This window comes from Talpa occidentalis, unplaced genomic scaffold (assembly GCF_014898055.3).
Source record: "Talpa occidentalis isolate TD23 unplaced genomic scaffold, MPIMG_talOcc4v2.1 talOcc4.14, whole genome shotgun sequence".
In the NCBI taxonomy this organism is placed as follows: domain Eukaryota; kingdom Metazoa; phylum Chordata; class Mammalia; order Eulipotyphla; family Talpidae; genus Talpa; species Talpa occidentalis.
In genome coordinates this window covers 25914816-25937645 of record NW_023601433.1, presented here as the reverse complement: position 1 = coordinate 25937645, position 22830 = coordinate 25914816, and the positions used below count along the sequence as shown (strand labels likewise).

The 22830-nt window shown below is 46.1% G+C and overlaps 1 gene segment (V, D, J or C); it reads left to right on the top strand.

Moving 5' to 3' along the window:
• The first annotated feature begins 10491 nt into the window (after nt 1-10491).
• Nucleotides 10492-11032, top strand: LOC119244010 (immunoglobulin lambda variable 1-40-like). The segment is given in 2 exon segments: nt 10492-10537; nt 10647-11032. Coding segments are annotated over 2 exon segments (432 nt in total).
• The last annotated feature ends 11798 nt before the right edge of the window (nt 11033-22830 follow it).

Below are 22830 nucleotides of genomic sequence, written 5' to 3'. Positions count from 1 at the left end.
GGGAAATGAAAATCAAAATCACAATGATCTATCATCATACACCTGTAAGAATTGTAACTATTGGGCCTCCCCTGTGGCGCAGCGGTTGAGCGCTGGGTTGCGAAGCTGCCCGCGGCCTCTGCGGCGCCGGTTCGATCCCCGGCTGCTCCCCGGCCACCGGAGGAGGGTCCACATGGCGCGCAGACCTCTCCTGCCGCCCGCTGCTCCCCTCAGCAGTGTACTTCGGTCCTTCTGCCTGCTCTGCTCCCCGCTCTGGCTCTGGTGAATTCTCTCACCCTCCGCGCTTCTGACTGTACCCAGTGCATGTATAAACAAACAAACAAACAAATAAATAAATAAAACATGCCTCTATTAAAAAAAAAAAAAAAAAAAAGAATTGTAACTATTATAATATCTAGAAATAGACATGATGGGGATATAGAATAAAGGGAACTCTCATCCACTATTACTACAAATGTAAATTGGAACAGCCACTCATTAGAGAAAACCACATGGAGGTTTCACAAAAAAATACATCTATATGGGCTAGAAATACTATAGAATACAGCTACTCCACCATTGGGTACTTATATTTTTTTAAAAAGAGCTTAGCTATAAAAGATATAGGCATCCTTTCATTCATTGCAGCATGATCTATAATAGCCAAGTTGTCAAACAACATAATTTTCCAAGCTGCCCGCAGCCTCTGCAATGCCATTTCAATCCCTTGCCAGCCTGCTAGGGTCCCACACGTCGCGCAGACCTCTCCTGCAGTTCCCCCTGCTCCTCTCAGCAGTGTATTTCCTCATCTGCCTCTTCCGCTCCCTGCTCTGGCTCTGATGAATTCTCTCACCTTATGGTGCTTCTGACTATAGCAAGTGCTTGTATAAATAAATAAATAAATCTTAAAAAACGATGTGATATACATTATATATAGGAGAGAAATATATAATGAAATATGACTGCTACAAAAAAAGATGAAATTTTGCAAGCTGAGAACACATGAATGGACTTGAGAGTATTATGGTAAAGAAAATAAATCAGAGAAAGTAAGACAAATACTGCACGATTTTAATCATATGTTGAACATAAACAAACAAAGCAAAAGAAAACTCTCTGATACAGGGCACAGTTTAGTGGTTCCCAGAAGGGAAGGGGCTGAGGGTGTGGGTGGAAAAGGAAAGGGACAGATGGACGGGGATGGATGGAAACTAACCCTTCCGTGATGGTCATGACGTGGTGACCACCCAGCTTGAGTTATAATGATGTACACCTGGCACTTAACATTATAAACCAGTGTTTCTCAGTAATTGTATTGAAGGGAATAGGCTCCATCCTGCCACTCTCTGCACAGCTGTCAGAGTTGGATGCTATTAAGGGGGTGACTTCTGACGCAGGACATAGCAAGGCCAGAAGTGCAGAGTCTTTCCTGGCACCTGGTGCTCCTGCAGCGCACAGGGTCCCGAGGCGCCCTCTGGTGGTGGGCGCGAGCACTGCCCAAAGCGGGAAGACAGGACAGACCCTTTGGATCTTTAAAGCACCAGAATCCTGGGCTACAGGGGAGCAAAGAACAAAATCTACAGAACACAGGGTTTTCACTCAACCTGGAAGTGTCTCTTATCCCTTGATGTTCTGTCTGATTATGTGACTTTCCTGAGAAGAGAATTAGGACTGAGGTACCCAGAGACTTTAATGAAGATTTGGTGAACGATGTCAACCTATTACTCAGTTTCCCAGTCAGTGTGTCTGAGGTCCCAGCATCTGCTTCTTTCAATCTCCCCAGGAGACAGCATGGGGACCCCAGGGCAGGAGGAACGACGAAGCTGATTTGCATGAAGCATCTTCCCCCCTAATGGGTCCAGGAGGCATGAAAAGGTTGAGGACACCACACTCCAGCCCAGGAGCCCAGGAGGCCACATCTTGGGAGTGTCCCCACCTTGGCCTGGACAGTGCTTCTGCTCAAGCTCTTCGCTTACAGCTCAGGTCAGGGAAGGGACTCTCTCCTAGGTCTGGGTGAGGGTAGAACACATAAAAGCAGGATGACCTGATCTCTTAACAATACTTGCCTCTCTCCTGTCATTTCAGGGGCTGATTCTCAGACTGTGACCCAGGAGCCATCACTGTCAGTGTCCCTAGGAGGGACGGTCACACTCACCTGTGGCCTTAGCTCTGGGTCAGTCTCTGCTGGTAACTATCCGGGCTGGTTCCAGCAGACCCCAGGCCGGCTCTACACATGCTGATCTACAACACAAATAACCGCCCCTCTGGAGTCCCAAATCGCTTCTCAGGCTCCATTTCTGGAAATAAAGCCGCCCTCACCATCAGTGGGGCTCAGACCAAGCATAAGGCCGAGTATCACTGTGTACTGTACATGGGTAATGGCATTTGCACAGTGATATGAACCCATGGGGACTTGCAGCCAAAACCTCCTCAGATGCCCAGAAGGGCTCAGCCTCAGAAGGAGGAAAGAGAAAGGCTGAGGGTAAATTCCCCTGGGGGAGAGAGGCTCTGTGACCTTGTAAGTATTGGCTAATCCACAGGTACCTCCTCCTGGCCCCCCAGACTGTGTGCATCTCCAGTGTGAATCCTGGGGACTGTGCCTGTGCCTCCTTCCTCCCTCTTTGCAGGAGTTGACCAGGAGAGCCCCCAGCTCCCCAGCTCAGAGACTCCTGCACCCCAGGAAGACTTATTCAAAGAGCACTAACAGCTACACCCTCATTCATGAATTAAGCATGCAGAGAAAGGAGCATTTCCTCTCAGGGTTAAATGGGAGCATCACTGGGAGCTTCTGGAAATGAAATTCCCCTTCTCAACCCACTGAGCTGAAGCCTGTGCTGTGAGTGAGGATCAGCTTTAACCAGCATCCAGGAGACTTGTGTGAACAAGAAACGTGGTGCCTTGTCTCTGCCTCTATTGTTATCAAGGCAATGTTTAACATGTTGTGAGGGTGACATCCCATGATACATTCACTGCCCCCCCCACAAATTATCCTTCAGTAATCCAAGACCCTCAGAAACAGATTTAAAAATGAAGCCATCACTGAAATTGTGGTTGAAATCAAACTACAGCCAGGAATTGAAAGATTTCAGGCAAAGGTCCTCTAAGGATTTAAGAGGAAAATAAAAATCTGAATAAGAGGTAATATACAGGGCCTCCCAGGTGGCGCAGCGGTTGAGCGCTGGGTTGCGAAGCTACCTGCGGCTGCGGCGGAGGTTCGATCCCCGGCTGCTCCCCGGCCACCAGAGGAGGGTCCCACATGGCTCGCAGACCTCTCCTGCCACCTGCTGCTCCCCTCAGCAGTGTACTTCGGTCCTTCTGCCTGCTCTGCTCCCTGCTCTGGCTCTGGTGAATTCTCTCACCCTCCCGCGCTTCTGACTGTACCCAGTGCATGTATAAACAAAACAAACAAATAAATAAAAAAAAAAAAACATGCCTCTATATAAAAAAAAAAAGAGGTAATATACAGACACTAGCCGTGAGATGATTTAGACTGATGTAAGTGCTAGATATTTTTATTCAACTATCATTAAATCCATTTTATCACTAAGTACAAAAACTCGCAACAAATGAAAAAGGAGAAAATCTTAGCACTTATAAGAGTTCTTAAACATAAACTAAATGGAAAAATAAATTTGAAAAAATATAATTTTTCAAATATTATGTGAAAACTCTCTTCAGTGACTAAAGCATAAAAACAATTACTCATTTAAAGTACAAAAGGGCTCAAGTTTCTTCTGCCTACCTCCCCGCACCACTAATATTCTCTACAGCACACACCAGGGTGGCCTTGGGACTTCGCAGAGTTGGCCAGGCTCACTCAATTGGTTCCGACTGATATCTGTGCCTGTGCTCATGGCCCCAGTGAGAGCTGACAGTAGGTGCTTCCACCCAAAGGACAAACACAGACACCCAGATACCCCAGGACAACTCCTAGAATGAAGCCGCACACTAGACCGAGGACCCAGAATTGAATCATGGTGTGCTCTCATATTTGCATAATGTACCCCCAAAGCCACCTGGGAGAGTTGAAGGGACATTGCAGATACCAACACCATCGGTGAGTTCAGGGGAACTTATATGTCTTCACTATGGCCTAGGTTCTCAGTCCTAATCCCCCACCTCACTCACTACCCAGTTTTATTGGAAACAATCTGTACTGAAATCTTTGATTTTTCAAATACTATACAAGTGTCATGGGCATGGCTTCTGGATTTATCTCTGTGTCAGTGTGATGATCTATACCATCAACACAGGGTACTCACCTCGTCACTCTGGTGAGTGGAGCACATGGGATGGGACACAGGACATTGAGTGCAGAGCAGGGCTCAGTGTGGTGATAGGAATGGACGGTGATGACCCCATCCTGACCACAAATGCCCACTGAGCTCTCCTCTCACCCGGGCCCAGGACTCCTCCGTTATCCAGGAGCCTGGAGGTGAATCCCAACCACACAGACATGGTGGGCTCATGGGAAGAAGCCCATTGTGTGGAATATGAGCAGAGTTGGACATTTTTGCAGAAATTAATAAGGTTCACATTCAACCCATGTGCTCCTAGAGGATGCCAACTGTGCTAGCTGGGCTAGAGCAGATGAAGACCCACAGACTGAGCATCTGTGCATTATAACCCCCAAAACCTTGTCTTCAGTGCCCTCCTGTGTGTGAATATGGGGAGGGTGGGGTGGAGCAGGAAAGTCAGGTGTTGTAGCTTCATAAGCAGAGTGGCTCTCAGTTTGTTCTCATGGAATATTCTGCAAGGAGAAAATGAGGTTTCTTAACATTTTAGGGCAACTCTTGCTGCTCCATTTTCATGCTTAATCTCAATACTTCCTCGCATTTATTTATTATAACCAAAGAGTAAATTTTCCCCCTGACTCACCATCACTCAACTCACCAGCCTCCTCAGAATATTCCATGAAGAAAGATGGATTGCTTCCCAGGGCTCCTCCATGACCTGTCTGAGTTGAAAGAGAAGATCCTCTGAATGACTGAAAGGAGAATGTGTGATCACAGGTATTTTCTCACGACCCCTGAGTCTAGGATTTGGGGAATATTTCAAGGTGAAAGCAGAGCAGAAGAGGAGTTGTTCAGGAAACGGGTTATGGTGTCTGCAGTCACCTCTCCACACATTCACAGCAACAGCAGGAACATTAAACTCTCACATTTATTTGTTACTGAACTAAGATAGAGAGTAAACCAGGGAGGACAACTTTATTTAAAATACAAACAAATTGTATGTGACAAGGCAAAAATGTGACTAAAAAAATGACACATAATACAGAGAATAAAATCTTAATTTTTTTTAAAAGATTTATTTATTTATTTATTTATTTATACAAGCACTGGGTACAGTAAGAAGCACGGGAGGGTAAGATTCACCAGAGACAGAGCAGGGAATAGAACAGGCAGACTGATGAAACACACTGCTGAAGGGAGCAGTGGGCATGGCATGAGAGGTCTGTCGTGCCATGTGGGACCTTTGCCATCAGCTGGAGATCGAAATGGCGCTGCAGAGGCTGCAGGCAGTTTCCCAGCCCAGCGCTCAACCGCTGCACCACTGGGGAGGCCCACTAAAATCTTAATATTATAGAGTTCCATAAGTCACTTAAAAAAATAAGTCACATTTTTCACTGGTGTGAGGCTTTCCAAAGCCTTTTATTGTAGCCAAGCACTGAGTCCGATATAATCTGTAAACAAAATAAAATGCATCAAATGATATTTTGAAATATTTGCTGAATTATCCATTTTTGAATATGCCATTGGGGTGATCCCTAGAAGTTATCTGATGAGTCATTTACTTGCACTTCCTCTAAAGCCCTTCACAGATCACTGGTCCATGCCCTGCGGCAGCTGACTAAAGACACATCTGCATCATTTAGATGTTGTATAATGTACTCAATCTTTCTATACGTACCTGTTTGCGCTTCCCTGTCAGCAAACACACACAAAGTGGTGAATCACAAGCCCTGGGTTCAGATTCACAAGCCCTGGGTTCCGGCCCCTGAGTAGGGGCCTGAGTGTGGTGGCAGCAGGTGCTTCCTTCCAGGGACCTCCTAAGGGTAAATCAAACCTCCCTCCCCAGTGTGGGGTATGAGCTGAGATCCAGCACCAGGTTAGAGGTAGGGATGGGCAGACCCTGGATGGGACCCCATTGGCATGCACAGCCCCTCCTGTGGCAGAGGGTGGGGAAGAAAAGAGGCCTGGGGAAGCCCAGCGCAGGTGAGCTCAGGGCTGTGAGCACCATGGCCTGGACGCCTTCTCCTCGTGATCCTCTCACTGCACAGGTGGGGACAGGCCTCCGAGACCCCGAACTGTCCCTTGGTCTGATTTAATCCCAATAGATCCTATTCCTATCTGGGATCGATGTTTATTTGGATTTGTCTTGTCTTGAGTCTGCAGGTGCCCTCTCCCAGACTGTGCTCAGCCACCCTCCCTCTCTGCGTCTCCTGGACCAACTGGCCAGGCTCACCTGCAGCCTGAGCAGTGGATACAATGTTGGTAGTTTCAAGATACTCTGGTACCAACAGAAGCCCAGGGAGCCCTCCCAGGTTCTCCTGAACTACAACACAGAATCAGAGAAGGACCAGGGCCCCTGGGTCCCCAGCTGGAGCCAAAGACGCCTCCGCCAATGCAGGCCTCCTGCTCATCTCGGGCCGCAGCCTGAGGATGAGGCCGACTACTACTGCAGTATATATCATGGAAACACAGACTCTTCACAGTGCTCCAGACCCAGGGGAATTGAGACAAAATCCTACCCACTGCTCTGCTCTGATCACAAAGGGATCCTGGGGGGACCTTCCACACCCACATGGGTGGGCTCTCACCCTGCACAGACAGAGCCTCATACACATTCCTCAGCCCTGGGAGACCCTCAGGATCGGGCCTGCCCATGTCAGCAGGGACCAGGGCCCACAGCGCCCATCCCTTGATGCCCCAGGTTCAGTTCTCAACTCCGGGGAGGACTTAATCTTTGACTCCTCATCTTTGAATGGTCGGTCAGGGATTGTCTCCTTCATAGGTTTGGAGGATTAAATTATGTCATCATGTGAATTATTTCATGTGTGGCCCCCACAGCTGCCAAATTCATTGGCCCCACTCACCCACCTGTTCTAGGAGCAGACACCCCAGGATGGCCTCTTCCCGATCCTCCTTGACTCCTGCTCTTTCCCTTCCCCCCGTTCCATGACTTACCCATCAAGGCAGGGAATGTAAAGAGAACTGGTTTTCATTTGAAAAATGGATAAAACCCAGGATCTATCAGATACGAGACAGTCGTGATGGACAGGGCGTGAATCTCTGGGTGTCAGCGCGGGTGTCTGCAGCCCCGACACAGGTTCTCTCCTCTCTCCCTGGGGATGGGGACACGGGACATGGAGACACACGTGGCCCAGCGTGGTGATAAGATTGGACAGTGCTGACCCCATCCTGACCACAAATGCCCACTGGGCTCTCCTCTCACATGGGTCCAGTCCCCTCTATTGTGCCGAGAACCTGGAGGTGAATCCCAACCACTCGGACATTGTGGACTCCAGGGGAGAAGCCCTGTGGGCGCAGACATGAGCAGAGTTGGACATTTTACAGATTTCAATGATGTTCTCATCCAACCCATGGGCCCCGAGGGGCTGCCAACTGTGCTCAGTGGGCAAGGAGACATGAAGACCCGCAAAGTGTGCATCTGTGAAAAGAAGGGGAAAGCAATGTATCCTCCAGAACTTTGTCTCAGCGTCCTCCTGTGTGTGATGTGGGGAGCGTGGGGGTGGAAAAAACCTCAGGTGTTACAGTTTCATAAGTAAAGTGGCCCTTAGTTGAGTGACATGGAATATTCTGCAAAAAAATGAGGGTTCTTGTAATTCCTGTTCACTTATTTCTATTCCATGTTCATGTCTAATATCAGTTCTTCATGGTATTTATTGATTAAGGCCTCTGATGCATTTTCCTTCTAGCTCATATCTCTACACTCAAATCTGTCTCCTCAGAATTTTTCTGGTTTCTTGTGACTATGATGGTGGAGTCTGAACAGCACCCCAGTGCTCCTCCCTCTTCCTGCCTGAGTGTTGGGGTCTCTAATATGGCAGCGGCTCACAGACTGCCCTTGGTCCCTTCTGGAGAAGACAGAGGCCTGGCCTCCCTTTCCTCCCTGCAGAGCCCACTCACCGCATGACCTTCTACACCTCTGATGACAAGGAGTAGCTCCGATTGTTTGGGCCCTTTGCACAGGTGGGATGTTGATGTGCAGTGAGCTGAGGCTGCTGTGCAGACACCTGGCTGTTGGTCTACAATGTGAGGGGTGCTAGGTGCAGAGGGTGAGCCCTGAGCCCAGCACTGACCAGGATGCCCACATGTCCAGTAGCAGAGTCTGCTGTGTCCAGACCTTGCTCCTGGCCCCACAGCTGAATGCTTTGAGAGCTCCCCTTGTGCTGCAGAGGTCCCCCAACCCTACCAGGTGTAACACATTTCCTACCACTTCTGGGTATCTTTTTTCAACTGGATCCTCTAGAGGAGGGGCTTGTGCAGCCATCAAAAAGTAGAGTATTTGCATGGAGTCCTCTCACCTTCAGGAGGGGACATATAAGACTGCTGGTGGGCTCAGGTCTGGTGTGGGGTCAAGAATAGGACCTGGGGGAGCATCACCCCATGACCAAGGCTCCCCTCTCTTCACCATGCCTGCTCTCTGCACAAGAACTGCTCACAAGCAATTCTGGGAGATGACATCTACCTCCTCCTTGAGAACAGCACTGCTATTATTCATTGCACAATCGTTTAGGGACATTATAAATGTCTGTACCTGCCAGAGCATAGAGCAATGCAGTGATATGGTGCTGAGGATTATTGTCACATTCAGTGAGGTGGGGAGATGAGGGATAAGGAGGAAAATGTAACACCTTGAGTCTTATTGATGTTGCTTGAGGTAGGATGAGATGTGAATCAAGTTTTGGATAATTTGCATAGTTTTTCCTCCTAAAATGGCTCACAGTATTATTATCTATTCTTTTTACTGTCCAGGATGATAGGGGTGTGTGCTGCTGTGAATGATCCAGGGTCTCCGATACCCTGTGATTTCACAGATCCCAAATCAGGCCCTTCTCTCCCCCACAAAGAGGGCCATCACCTTGAGAACCATAGAAGGGACATATGAAGCCATGAGTGTGAGGGATGTAGGAGGTCTGAGAACAAGAAAGGGTTTGAGGTGTGTGAGGGGAAAGGGCAGAACCTGCAGCTCCCAAGGGGAGGCAGGTGGTGGGGTTCATGCCCAGAGCAGTGAGGGTCCTGAGGGGGTGAGCAGCTACTGACCTGCCTGAGATGAAGGAGGAGGATCCTCTGAATGACTGAGGAGAGAATGCGAGATCACAGGTATTTGCTCAAGACCCCCAGAGTCTAGAGGTTTGGGGACTTTTGCAAGGGGAAAGCAGAGTAGAAAATGGGTGTGGTGAGGGAAATGGGTTGTGGTTTCTGAATTCAGCTCTCCACACATTCCCGGCTACATGAAAACATTAAACTCTCACTTTCATTTATTATTTAAACTATCATAGTGAGTAAGTCATACAGGAAAAATATTTATTTAAAATAAAACCAAATTGTATGTGTCCTGAGAAAAAATTCTAACAAATTATATGACACAGATATTGCAAAAGCCAAAATCATAAGATTACAAAGCTCCATGTGGTACTCAAGAAATATGTTACAGGTTTCACCGGCGTTAATTTTTCCGAAGACTTTCACTAAATCATTTCTAATTGGTAAACAATAGTAAATACATTTTGTATTTTCAAATTGTTGCTGAATTACCGACATTTCAATATGCCGTTGATGTCATTTCTAGGAATTTCCATTCTGTGACATTTCCCTGAGATTTCTCTAAAGCCCTTCACAGCTCGACCGGCCCATCCTCAATAGCACAGGATTTGATGCTCTTCTGGATCATTTAGCTTTTAGTATAATGTTCTCAAAATACTTCTGTAAGTACCTCTGTGCACCTCATTGACAGTACCCAAATGCAGTGCCTGGGAATCACAGTCCTAGGAATCAGAACATGGAACTGTGAATAGAGACAGTTTCTCCTGAGCTGCAGACACCCATTGGGCTCTCAGAACTTTGGGCCAATGTGAGTGTTTGCCCAGAGACCAGCAGGGGGCGCTGTGGGACTGCCCAGTGTTCTACACACACCAGGCAGTGAGGTCATTCAACACCAAGGAGCTTGGCCTAAGTCTAGGCCCTGTGCTCCCAGGTGGGAACTCAGCGCTGTGTTCTTTCTTGTCTGGCACAACTGCTGAGCAGGGACCTGTGTGTGGTGGCAGCAGGTGCTTCCTCACAGTGTTTTCCCAGGGGTGAAGAAACCTTGCTGTTCCTGAGTGTGGGTGTGAGCTGAGCTCCTGCACCAGGGCTCAGGGAGGGGCTGGGCAGTCACAGCTTGAAACACATTTGCATGCACAGCCCCTCCTGGGGCAGAGGGTGGAGGAGAAAAGGAGGCCTGGGGCAGCCCAGTGCCATGTGGGCTCAGGGAAGTGTGAGCACCATGGCCTGGACCCCTCTCCTCCTTGTTCTCCTCTCTCACTGCACAGGTAACTGGATTTGGGGCTGGGAAGTGCCCTGGGAAGATGCATGGGCCCCGGATAAGTCCTCTTGTTTCTAGACCCAGCATCACCATCTCTGTGTCTCTCCTTCTTCCAGGATCCTGGGCCCAGTCTGTGCTGACTCAGCCACAGTCAGTCTCTGGGAACCTGGGCCAGAGGGTCACCATCTCCTGCACTGGAAGCAGCTCCAACATCGGGGGTGGTTATGGTGTGGGCTGGCACCAACAGCTCCCAGGAACAGCCCCCAAAACCCTTATATATGGTACTAGCAGTCGACCCTCAGGGGTCCCTGATCGATTTTCGGGCTCCAGATCTGGCAGCACAGCCACCCTGACCATCGCTGGACTCCAGCCTGAGGACGAGGGTGATTATTACTGTGCAAATTGGGACAGCAGTCTGAGTGGTCACACAGTGTTCCAGGCCTGTGGGGAAGTGAGTCAAAAACCCTTTTTCTCTTCAGCCAAGAGCAGGTACCCCTGGTAGCTGCTGCTGAGGCTCAGCCAGGGTCTCTGCTCCTTCTGGGCTGCTGTTCTGGACCAGGCTCCTCCAGGACTCCTTCTGGCACAGGCCCCTCCCTCCCTCTGTCCTCAGAGTCACTCCCAGTAGCACATCCCTAGGTGAGGGGTCTTCAAAAAAAAGAGAATTTCCTTTGCCTCAGAATAATTTACTAGTTCTAAGGAGATTTGAATTAGTTTATTTTCTCTGAGTTTTCAATAAGTGAAACAAATCTGGGACTGTGAACCTGTCAAGGGGTCTCAGCACGACTTGGCTGCTCTGGAAGGATGGCCCACTGCAGTTTGCACCTGATTTTATTATTTGCTTAATTGAAAGAAAGGACTGGTTTTGTGTGATTTCCATCTCTGAGTTGGTCATACAGGAAATAACAACAAATAAAATTATTAAAAATTTAAAAAACTTTTCTGCTGAGATAAACGTCTTTGTGAATATTCGAATTACCTAATTCACAACAAGCAAAAATGAAAACAACCAAAACTCTTCACCTGGATGTTTGTGACAGCTTTATGCATCCCAACAACCCACCCTCCACCGTGGGAAAAGCACAGGTGTCTCCTGTAGGTTGTACATTTAGGGCAAATTGAGAGGAATGAACTATCAGTCACAAGCATGGATGTTAATTTCAAATGGGTATTTCTTACAAAAGAATAATATCTAGGGCTGCCCTGGTGGCGCAGCAGTTGAGCACTGTGTTGCAAAGCTGCCCACGGCCTCTGCAGCACCAGTTCGATCCCCGCCTGCCGGGAAAGGATCCCACATGGTGCGCAGACCTCTCCTGCTGCCCGCTGCTCCCCTCAGCAGTGTAATTCGTCAGTCTGCCTGCTCTGCTCTCCCCTCTGACTCTGGTGAATTCTCTTACCTTTCCACTCTTCTGACAGTGCCCAGTGCTTGTATGAATAAATAAATAAATCTTTAAAAAAAGAAAAAATATCTACAACATTACATAAAGCAGTTTTTTATTCTATCACAACCTGTGAAAAGCACACTCCAGTGATGGGAAAGATGAGAACTGACAGGCGTGGGATGAGGGGCAGGGGTGAGTAGGTGAAGCAGAGCCATGCTGGCTTGAATGTCAAGAGAGAAATCCAATGAGTGCTTTCCACACAGCGAAGGTCATACGCTTGGCGTTGCCAGCACTTGTGGGAAACTGTTGAATCCAAGGGCAAGTTAGGGAGAATTAGGCAGCCTCAGGAACAGTGCAGGTGGGGGCCTCGGGAGAATTAAGGAAGGCTTCAGAGATAAGGGCAGCAAGAGGACTGTAACTAATTCCACTGGGAATAATAAACATCCCAGGACTTAGGTCAACAGTGTTACCAAACACCGGACTCAGTTTCCCTCAGCTAATAAAGGGAGGCGGAGTTTGGGAAAAGGAGAGGGGTTTAATTTGTTGACAAATGAGGAGGGCAGCAGACTCAGGTCTGAAAGACCACGGTCCTGCCCGTTGACAGAGTGCGGGGGCACTCTGTCAGAGTATAAGGGGGAGATGAGAAGGGGTCAGCACTGAGACCGGTGGGGCCAGCCTGTTTTTCCTTCAATAGCTGATGTTTGAATTTCTCTGCCCTAAAATTCAGGGGTGCTCATTTGGGAGACTGGGACATAATGATAAATCTATCAAACAAGGGGAAGATGCAACAAATGGGAAACGACAAACCTGTTAGATAAGGAATGTGAAGATCCCCTGCTCAGTAGCAGAGTAAGTGAGACAACTGAGAACTAACCAATCACAGAGAGACTGGTGCAGCTTTAGAATAATGAGGGAAAGAAGGTCTATATTCCCTGAGACACGACTCCACTTTGGCTTCCTTGCCCCTCCCTAGCCTGGTTTCATGGCCTGGGAGTACTGCTTTATTTCTGTTCTGTTTCTCAATAAACTTTTTATTCTCTAAACAAACCTGCCTCTTCTCGCTTGCTTGCCTGAGAGTCTGCGAAGTTCCTGCTGCGGCTTCATGAGCCACCAACCCGTGGGGTGTCTAGCGGCTGGGGCTCAGCACTGCACCTGCAGCCTGGAATCCGTTCCTGGCTGGGAGACTAGGCCTGACAATTCCGGTATCACTGTCATGATAACAGAAACTAAATGTGCAGATTCAAACAATCCAGGAAGTCAGGGGCCAGGATGGAGCGAGAATGTGACCGGCCTCCTGCCTGCGGGGTGGACCATGAACCCACCTCCCTAAGTGTGAGGAGGAAGCTGCTGACTCGGCAAATTGGAATCCTGGAGACTGTGAAGAGGAGGGAGGAGCGTGTCCTGGAGCACCTGCGCTCACGGATGAGGCTGTCCCTGGGGCCTGGTCTAGGATTGGATGTTTCTGGGCTGCACATGGCAGTTTAGTAATGAAGCAAATGGCTGTGAGTGGAGGAGCCAGAGTTCTCTCTCCAGGACTGGAAGGTCACTGCACACACGGGGAAGAGCCCTGATGTGGAGTGTGGACCATCAGCGTGAGACCATGTTTAGCTTCATGAGACAGATGGTTCAGGAGTATTTACAGATATGTACACACACCTGGATAGGATGGTTACATCGATATTAATTCTATTTCAATTAAACTTTCCACTTCAATTCAACAGGTATGTTTTGAAAATATGCTACTGTTGCCCTGTTATACAGTGAAATATTTTTTAAAATAGGTATCTATTATCAAAGTCCGGATTAGTGATTTAATATATACTGTTTGTGCTGTCAGATAAGAGAGAAATAATGCCTGGTGTCTTGATATTGGTTTCTAAAATCTCTCTTCAGTGTAAGAGGAGGAATTCTTTGAGAGATGATGATTCTCAGAAGAAGCAAGAATCACACATGATGAACATGTTGCAGCCTGGTGTTCCGTAGAATAAAGAACCATGCAAACAAACACAGCTCACACTTGTGCACACCTGTTAACTAAGATTTGTAAGGAGCACCTGAGCCAGGGTGCAGGGCTGCCAGGGGCAAAACTAAACTGTCTGTGCAAACACACACTGGAGAAGTATTAGGATATAACACAAAGTATAACACAGGTATTCATGACCATCCTGCTAAAATGGTGAAATCAGTAATAGATGGGAGGTGGGGGAGAAAGAGACAAACTTTCCAAGAAGAACAGTGTCCAACAATAAATGTGAAAACATGACCCTGATGGACATGATCAGCAGAACCCCACATGCTGAATGTGGACACACACATCAGAACAGGGGACTCTGACACTGTCACAGCCAGAAGGAGCCCAAAGGAGCTCCATGAAAGATGTGGGCAGGGAACCTGGCTGAGACCTTAGAGCAGAATATGCTATTCAGCAAAGAGTAAGGAAATCTTAATACAATGTGGCAATGGTTAGGCATTGTGCTCTGTTCCCGACAGTTCTTGTTATGACACCCCCCCCAAAAAAAATCTTTCCATAAGAAGTGATCTTAACTGAAAAAGGGATGCTGACATACACTTAGTGAAGATGAGGCCTGTAGTGGGGTTCCCTAGTGCAGTGGGACTGGAGCCCTTTAAAAGAGACCCTTGAGAAGAAACGAGCACACAAGGAGATTCCAGGTGAGGTTGGAGTCCTGTTGCCTCAGGTGAAAGAACACCAGGTAGCCAGGCCAGAGGTCAGGACCAGACCCCCCCAGGTTTTCATGGGGTCGAGCAGGTACAGGCAGAGCTCACAGGTTAGTGAGCTGTGCCAGGTGCCCAGGTAGGAGAGGGACAGTGGGGAGGCTAGGGGAGCATCTGCCATATGGGGAGGGGATTGTGAGCCCCCAGATGTTGATGGAGGGGTGACTATCTCAGTCTCACTCTCAGGTGTCACTGTGCTTGGCCAGGTCTTCAGGTGGGCAGGAAATCATGGGGTCCTGAGGCCCATAGAATGGCCGCACAGCGGGGTGAGTCACCTGGGCATCAGGAAAAGATGACTTGTGGGGGCTGAGGTCGTGGAGCCCAGAGTACCCCCCAAAGAGGGGTGAGGGCAGGAGATGTGCCACTTACAAGAAATAGATACTTCATAGGGTGTGTCTTGAAGTCTCTGTGCCCCAGTTTTATGGGCACAGTTACAGACACCATGGCCTGGCAAGACAAGCAATAGAGACCCCAGGCACTCGGGAGAGAGGCGGATCCCAAGCACAGGAACAGCCTGAATCAGTTGAACTTCAGGTGGCTGAAAAATCTGTCAGAAAGTAACATCGGTCGTGGATTTCATTTCATAACTTACAAATTATAAGTATAAATTACAGGTTCACCATCTAGAGAACATCAGGAAGGTGGTATTAAATGAAAACTGAGTCAGGTAACACTCGATGGTGGGGGTAGAGGGGAAGAGTTACAGGAAATTGTGTAATAACCTCTTAGGTGCTTAAGTCCTCAGAAATTTCGTGAAAACTTTCCCCAATAGAGAGCCAGTCACTATCCAGGCCTGAGAAAATCACAAAGATGTGGTGGATTAGAAACATAACTGACCACTCTGACCTTAAGATTTTGTTAGGACAGCTAAGTTTTGTTTTGTTTTTGGTTTTTTTTTTTTTTCAGATACAGAACATCTTTTATTTATTTTTTTAAATAATAAATTTTATTTTTATATTCCCCATACAATTGCAACCCCCCCATTCTGACCCCAATCCTCCCCTCCCGCCCCCCACCCCCCAAAAAGTGTCTCTGGTTCATAGTTTTTTGTTGATTTTGATTTTCACTTTCTTATAATTATTCATTTTCCTGGTCCCTTATTTAAGTTTTCTAGATTCCTGCTATGAGTGAGACCATCCGGTATTTTTCTTTTTCTTTCTGGCTTATTTCGCTGAGCATGATCCCTTCCAGCGCCATCCATGTTGCTGCAAATTGCATGTGTTTATCTTTTTTGAATGCTGAGTAATATTCCATGGTGTATATGTACCACATCTTCTTGATCCAGTCATCTATTTTTGGGCATTTGGGCTGTTTCCAAAGCTTAGCTATTGTAAATAGTGCTGCTATAAACATAGGGGTGCAGGTGTTCTTTGGAATTGATGTTTCTGTGTCCTTTGGGTAAATACCTAGGAGTGGAATTGCCTGATCATATGGAAGCTCTATGTTTAGTAGGTCCAGAAATCTCCACAAAGCTCTCCATAGTGGTTGGACCAGTTTGCACTCCCACCAGCAGTGCAGGAGAGTTCCTTTTTCTCCACACCCTCGCCAACATTTGTTGTTGCTAGTTTTTTTAATATGTACCATTCTCACTGGTGTAAGATGGTATCTCATGGTAATTTTGATTTGCATTTCCCTGATTACAAGGGATGTTGAACATTTTTTCATATGCCTGTTGGCCATTTGCATTTCCTCTTCAGAGAAGTTTCTTTTTAGCTCTTCTGCCCATTTTTTGACTGGATTATTTTCTTTGTTTTTTGTTGAGTCTCATCAGCTCTTTGTAGATTTTTGTGATCAGTCCTTTATTATTAGTGTTGTGTGCAAAAATGTTCTCCCAGTCGGTGGGGTTTCTCTTTGTTTTTGTGATTGTCTCTTTTGCTGTGCAGAAGCTCTTTAATTTGATGTAGTCCCAGCTGTTTATCTTTGCCTTCACTATCACTGCTTTGGTGATGTGTCTGTAAAGATGTCTTTGATGTGAATATCACGTAGTGTTTCGCTTATGTTTCCTTCTATGTATTTTATGGTTTCAGGTCTTATGTCTAGTTCTTTAATCCATTTTGAGTTGATTTTGTGTATGGTGTGAGGTAGTAGTCAAGCTTCATTCTTTTGCATGTAGCAACCCAGTTTTCCCAGCACCATTTATTAAACAAACTTTCTTTGCTCCAATGCATAGTCTTTGCTCCTTTGTCAAAGATTACTTGATCATAAATCTGTGGGTTTATTTCTGGATTTATTTGATTCCATTGGTCTGTATGTCTGTTCTTGTTCCAATACCATGCAGTTTTGATGATTATGGCTTTGTAGTATAGTTTGAAGTCTGGGAGTGTGATGCCTCCATTCCCTTCTTTTTTTTTCAGGAGAGCTTGGCTATTTGGGGTTTTTTGTGATTCCATATGTATTTCATCAATAATTGTTCTATTTATTTGAAGAATGACATTGAAATTTTGATTGGAATAGCATTGAATCTGTATATTGCTTTTGGCAGGATGGCCATTTTAATAATGTTGATTCTTCCAATCCATGAGCAGGGGATGTCTTTCCATTTCTTTGTGTCTTCTTCTATTTCTTTTAACAGTGTTTTATAGTTTTCTTTGTATAGGTCCTTTACCTCTTTTGTTAGATTTATTCCCAAATATTTGATTTTTTTTGTTTCGATAATAAAAGGGATTTTTTTTTATTTCTTCTTCTTCAGATTTATTGTTTGTGTATAGGAAGGCTACTGACTTTCGCATGTTAATTTTGTATCCTGCCGTTTTACTGAACTGATTGATGAGTTGAATGAGTTTTTCTGTGGAGTTTTTGGGTTCTCTATGTATATTATCATATCATCTGCAAATAGTGATAGTTTTGACTTCTTCTTTTCCTATTTGGATTCCTTGTATGTCTTTCTCTTGTCTTATTGCTCTGGCTAGGACTGCCAGTATTATATTGAAAAGCAGTGGTGAGAGTGGACATCCTTGTCTTGTTTCAGAACTTAATGGAATTGCTTTCAGCTTTTCACCATTGAGAATGATATGGCTGTTGGCTTGTCATAGATGGCTTTTATGATGTTGAGGTATGTTCCTTGTATCCCAAGAATTTCAAGGGCTTTTATCATGAATGGGTGTTGCACTTTGTCGAAAGCTTTCTCAGCATCTATTGATATTATCATATGTTTTTATATTTCTTTTGTTGATGTGTTGGATAATGTTGATTGATTTTCGGATGTTAAACCATCCTTGTGCCCCTGGAATGAATCCAACTAGGTCGTGGTGAATTATCTTATGGATAAATTGTTGGATTCTGATAGCTAAAATTTTATTGAGGATTTTTGCATCAGTGTTCATTAGGGAGATTGGCCTGTAGTTTTCCTTTTTTGTGTTGTCCTTGTTCGGTTTTGGTATTTGTGTAATGTTGGCTTCATAGAACGTGTTTGGTATTGCCCCTTCCTTCTCAATTTTTTGGAAGAGTTTCTGAAGGATAGGCACTAATTCATCTCTGAGTGTTTGGTAGAATTCATTGTAAATCCATCAGGTCCTGGGCTTTTGTTTTTGGGGAGGTTTTTGATTACCATTTCAATTTCGCTGCTTGTAATTGGTCTGTTTAGGTGTTCTAGAATTTGTCCATTTCCTCTAGATTGTTGAACTTGTTTCCATATAACTGTTCATAGTAGTTACTGATTATTCTTTTTATTTCTGCTGTGTCCGTTGTGATTTCTCCTCTTTCATTTATGATCCTGTTTATTTGTGCTTTCTCCCTTTTTTCCTTTGTGAGCCTGGCTAGGGGTTTGTCTATTTTATTGATTTTTTCGAAGAACCAGCTCTTGGTTTCATTGATCTTTTGGATTGTATTTTTTAGTTTCAATTTCATTGATTTCTGCTTTGGTTTTTATTATTTCTTTCTTCTACTGGTTTGGGGTTTTTTTTGTTCTTTTTCTAGATCTTGAGCTTCGAGATTAGGTTGTTTCTTTGAGTTCTTTCTTGTTTCTTGATGTGAGCTTCTATTGCTATATATTTTCCTCTTATTACTGCTTTTGCTGCATCCCATACATTTAGGATATTGGTGTCCTCCTTGTTATTCAATTTAAAGAATTTTTTTAATTTCTTCTTTGATCTCCTCATTAGTGCAGTGGTCTTCCAGTAGTGTGGTTTTTAATCTCCATGAGGTAGGAAAGTTCCTTGCCTTCTTTTTATGGTTTATTTCTAGTTTGATGCCTTCATGGTCAGAAAAGATGGTTGGTATGATTTCAATCTTGGTGTATCTGTTGATGTTTGTCTTGTGCCCCAGTATGTGATCGATCCTGGAGAATGATCCGTGTGTGCTTGAGAAAAATGTGTACTCCATTTTTTTGGGGTTTAGTGTTCTATAGATGTCTGTTAAGCCCAAATGCTCTAGGTCCTTATTTAGAGCTTTAGTTTCTTCACTTATTTTTTGTCTTGTTGATCTATCCATTGTTGATAGTGGTGTGTTGAAGTCTCCCACTACGTATGTGTTTTCTCTGATGTCTGTTTTCAGAGATGACAACAGTTGTCTGATATATTTTGGTGCTCCTTCGTTTGTTGAGTATATGTTAATGAGTGTTATTTCTTCTTGAAGTATTGTCCCCTGATCATAATGTAGTGACCATTGGGGTCTCTTTTTATTTTTTTGAGTTTGAAATCTGTTTTATCTGATATAAGTATAGCTGTTACTGCTTTCTTTTTTGGTCCATTTGCTTGTAGGATTGTTTTTCATCCTTTAACTTTGAGTCTATTTTTATCTTTTGTAGCTAAATGTGTTTCCTGGAGACAGCAAAAGGTTGGGTTTTGTTTCTTAATCCAGCTGCAATTCTGTTTCTTTTTATTGAAGAGTTTAGTCCATTTACATTTAGAGTTAATATTGATATGTTAGCATCTGTATTTGCCATTGTGTTTGTCTTTCCTTTGATTTTATTTATTTATTCTTTGAATAACTTTTTTTTTTTTGGCCTTCTTTCATTGTTATTCGTCCCTCTGAGTTCTGGCTTTAGGACACCTTGTAGTATTTTTTGGAGTGGGGGTTTAGTCGTAATGAAATTCCTGAGTTTCTGTTTACCTGGCAAGGTCCTTATTCTTTCTTCATAGACGAAGGAGAGCTTTGCGGGATAGAGTATTCTTGGTTGGCATCTCTTTTCTTGGAGTCTGTTGACTATGACCCTCCACTCTCTCCTTGCCTGTAGTGTTTCTTCAGAGAAGTCTGATGTCAGCCTGATTGGTTTTCCTTTGAATGTTATCTGTGTCTTCCCTCTTGTCAGCTTCATTATTTTTTCCTTGTCCTGGATTCTTGGGAGCTTTACTATTATGTGTCTTGCTGTATTTTTCCATTCATCATGGAAGTTTGGTGTTCTTCTTGCTTCTTGTATAACAATTTTCAGCTCCTTCTTCACATTTGGGAAGTTATCTTCAATTATCTCTTTGAATATTTTCTCTGTTCCTACATCTCTCTCCTCTCCTTCTGGTGTTCCTATAACTCTTGTATTTACTTTCCTCATGGAGTCAGATAGTTCCCGAAGTCTTTCTTCATTCTTTTTCCTTCGTACTTCTCTTTCCTTTGCTGTTTTGGTACTTTTTTTTATTTCTGTGTCTTCAAGAGTACTTATTCGTTCTTCCATTTCATCTATTCTGCTTTCATTGCTTTTCCCAGAATTCTTTAGTGCCTCCATTAATTCTTTGATCTCCTGTGTTTCTTTTCTTCCCTCTTAGGAACTCAATTTCATTCTTCTGATTATTGTTTTCCTTTTTTAGGGACTCAATTTCTTTCTTCTGATCATTGTTTTCCTTTATGAGTTCTGTCATTTTTTTAATCATGGCAATTTTAAATTCTCTTTCTGGAAGGCTCAGAAGTTCTTCCAAGTTACTGTCGTTGCAATCTGGGGGGTGGTTTTCTTTTTGTGGTGTGCTTTTTCCTGAGGAGTTGTTAGGTTGCGTGTGATTCTTCTACTCCCTACTGTCTGTTTTCTCATTTGTCATATGCATTGGGACACTGTGTTGCTGGGACTGGCTGGCATCTTGGGTGAGCTTCTCTGCTCCCCTCTGGCTCCTCCAGGAGCCATCTGTCAGTTTCAATCAGTCTTTACTGAAGAAAGGTCCCTGTTCTAAAATGCCGATGTGGGGAAACACTCCCCTGTGCGCTTGGTCTGCCCCAGCAGTGGGTTCCCTCTCCCCCTCTGGGTTTGGACAGCAGGCCAGAAGGGGCCTGGCGTGAGTGAGCTTCCCCGCTTACCTCTGGCTCCTGAGGGAGCCTTCTGCAGGCAGTCTTTACTGAAGAAATATCCCTGTTCTAAAATGGTGATGCAGGACGCACTCCCTGCACGTCCGGTCTCAGGCACACTCTTCTGCATGCCTGGTCTGCCACGGCCGTGGGTGCCCACTCCCCCTGTGGGCTCAGACTGCTGGTCTGAAGGGCCTGGGGTGGGCTGACTTCCCAGCTGGCCACAGGCTCCTCCAGGAGCCTTCTGCCAGTTTCAAGCAGTCTTTTCTGAAGAAAGGTCCCTGTTCTATAGTGTGTTAGTGACTTTTTTCTGGTCACTAGGTGGCACCAAAGATCTCTCCTATTGTTCTTGGGGAGCTGTTTTTTTCACCCCGAGGGACAGGGAACAGAGTGGGAATGGTAGGGAAAACCTCAATGGCTTTGGGGTGCTGTGTCTGCCTTGTGCCCCACCGACGTGGAAGACCCACACCCCGAATTTCGTGCCCCGGGCCTCAGTTCCAAAGCCCTTAGGTCCAGGGCGCGGGCTGTAGCCCAGTTCAGTGGCTGCAGGTATAGCGCCTTTTGCACCCCACTCCCGTGTCCGGGCGCCTGGTTTCTGATTACTCAGTGAGGGACTTTCACCTCAGTGAGGGCCCCCGGGCATCTCCACGCAAGCCTAGGTCGCAGGCGCAGGGACCTGGGCAGGCGCAATCCGCATTTGCTTTTCAAGCGAGCCGCTTTTCCGTGCAAGCTTACCTGCTGGCCCGGGGTTGTGTGTAGATCTCCGGGAGTCTCTGTTGTTCTCTAATGGCGCCCATCACCTCTGCGGTGAATCCTGCAGGGTTCTCCACAGCTCCAGTTCATGGGGTGTGGTGGCTGCAATAGTTCCTTTCCACTCACAGTCCTGCTGATGAGTAGTTTGTTCTTTTTTTTTTTTTTAATTTTTTTTTTTTTTAATAGAGGCATGTTCCATTTATTTATTTGTCTGCTTGTTTGTTTGTTTTTTTTTTTTGTTTATACATGCACTGGGTACAGTCAGAAGCGCGGGAGGGTGAGAGAATTCACCAGAGCCAGAGCGGGGAGCAGAGCAGGCAGAAGGACCGAAGTACACTGCTGAGGGGAGCAGCGGGCGGCAGGAGAGGTCTGCGCGCCATGTGGGACCCTCCTCCGGTGACCGGGGAGCAGCCGGGGATCGAACCGGCGCCGCAAAGGTTGCGGGCAGCTTCGCAACCCAGCGCTCAACCGCTGCGCCACTGGGGAGGCCCCGTAGTTTGTTCTTGTTGGTCATTTTAGTTTGTTGTTTTCCTCCTCTATGTTGGTCGGAGAGTGCCGACTTTGTGGGTGGGGGAGGGTAGCAGGGTTCTGCGCTTTCCTCCCTTCTAGTCCTCTTTTATGGCTACTTTCTTCTTCGGGTAGTTTGCTGGAGTCCTCCGTTTATCTTCCGTGACCCAGTTCTCACTGGGACCTGCCGCTTTTCCTCCCCATTAACTTTTCTTTAATGGGAGATCTTACTCGCAGCGTCTCCTTGCCGCCATGTTGCTCCGCCCCCAGAACAGCTAAGTTTTAACCCACAACCTGGGGTTGGGAAGTGGCATTTAATCTCCAGGTACACGGTATTTCACCCCTATCCCGTGTCCTCTGCTCTCATCATCCAATAAACCTGAATGTCCCTGACCAGGATCTCTTGCCCAGATCTAGAATGTTCCATATAACTCACTCTCTCCTGTGCAGCACTGAAGCAGCACACACAGATTAGAATCGCCAGCACGTGGAGTCCAGGTCCATGAGGACCTGTCACCCCTGCCGGGTGTCCAGACCCTACTGCCCACTCACCTCAGCATCCTTGGGGTGCCTGCTCTCCTCTCAGCCCTGCTCTGGAAGGACCAACATCTGACATTGTGGGTCCTACTCTGTTGGTATCTGTTCACTACCAGCTCAGGAGCAGCCCATCCCTGGAGCCCCGGTTGACTCTGCCGTATATCCAGGCATCTGTCCTCAGCAACAC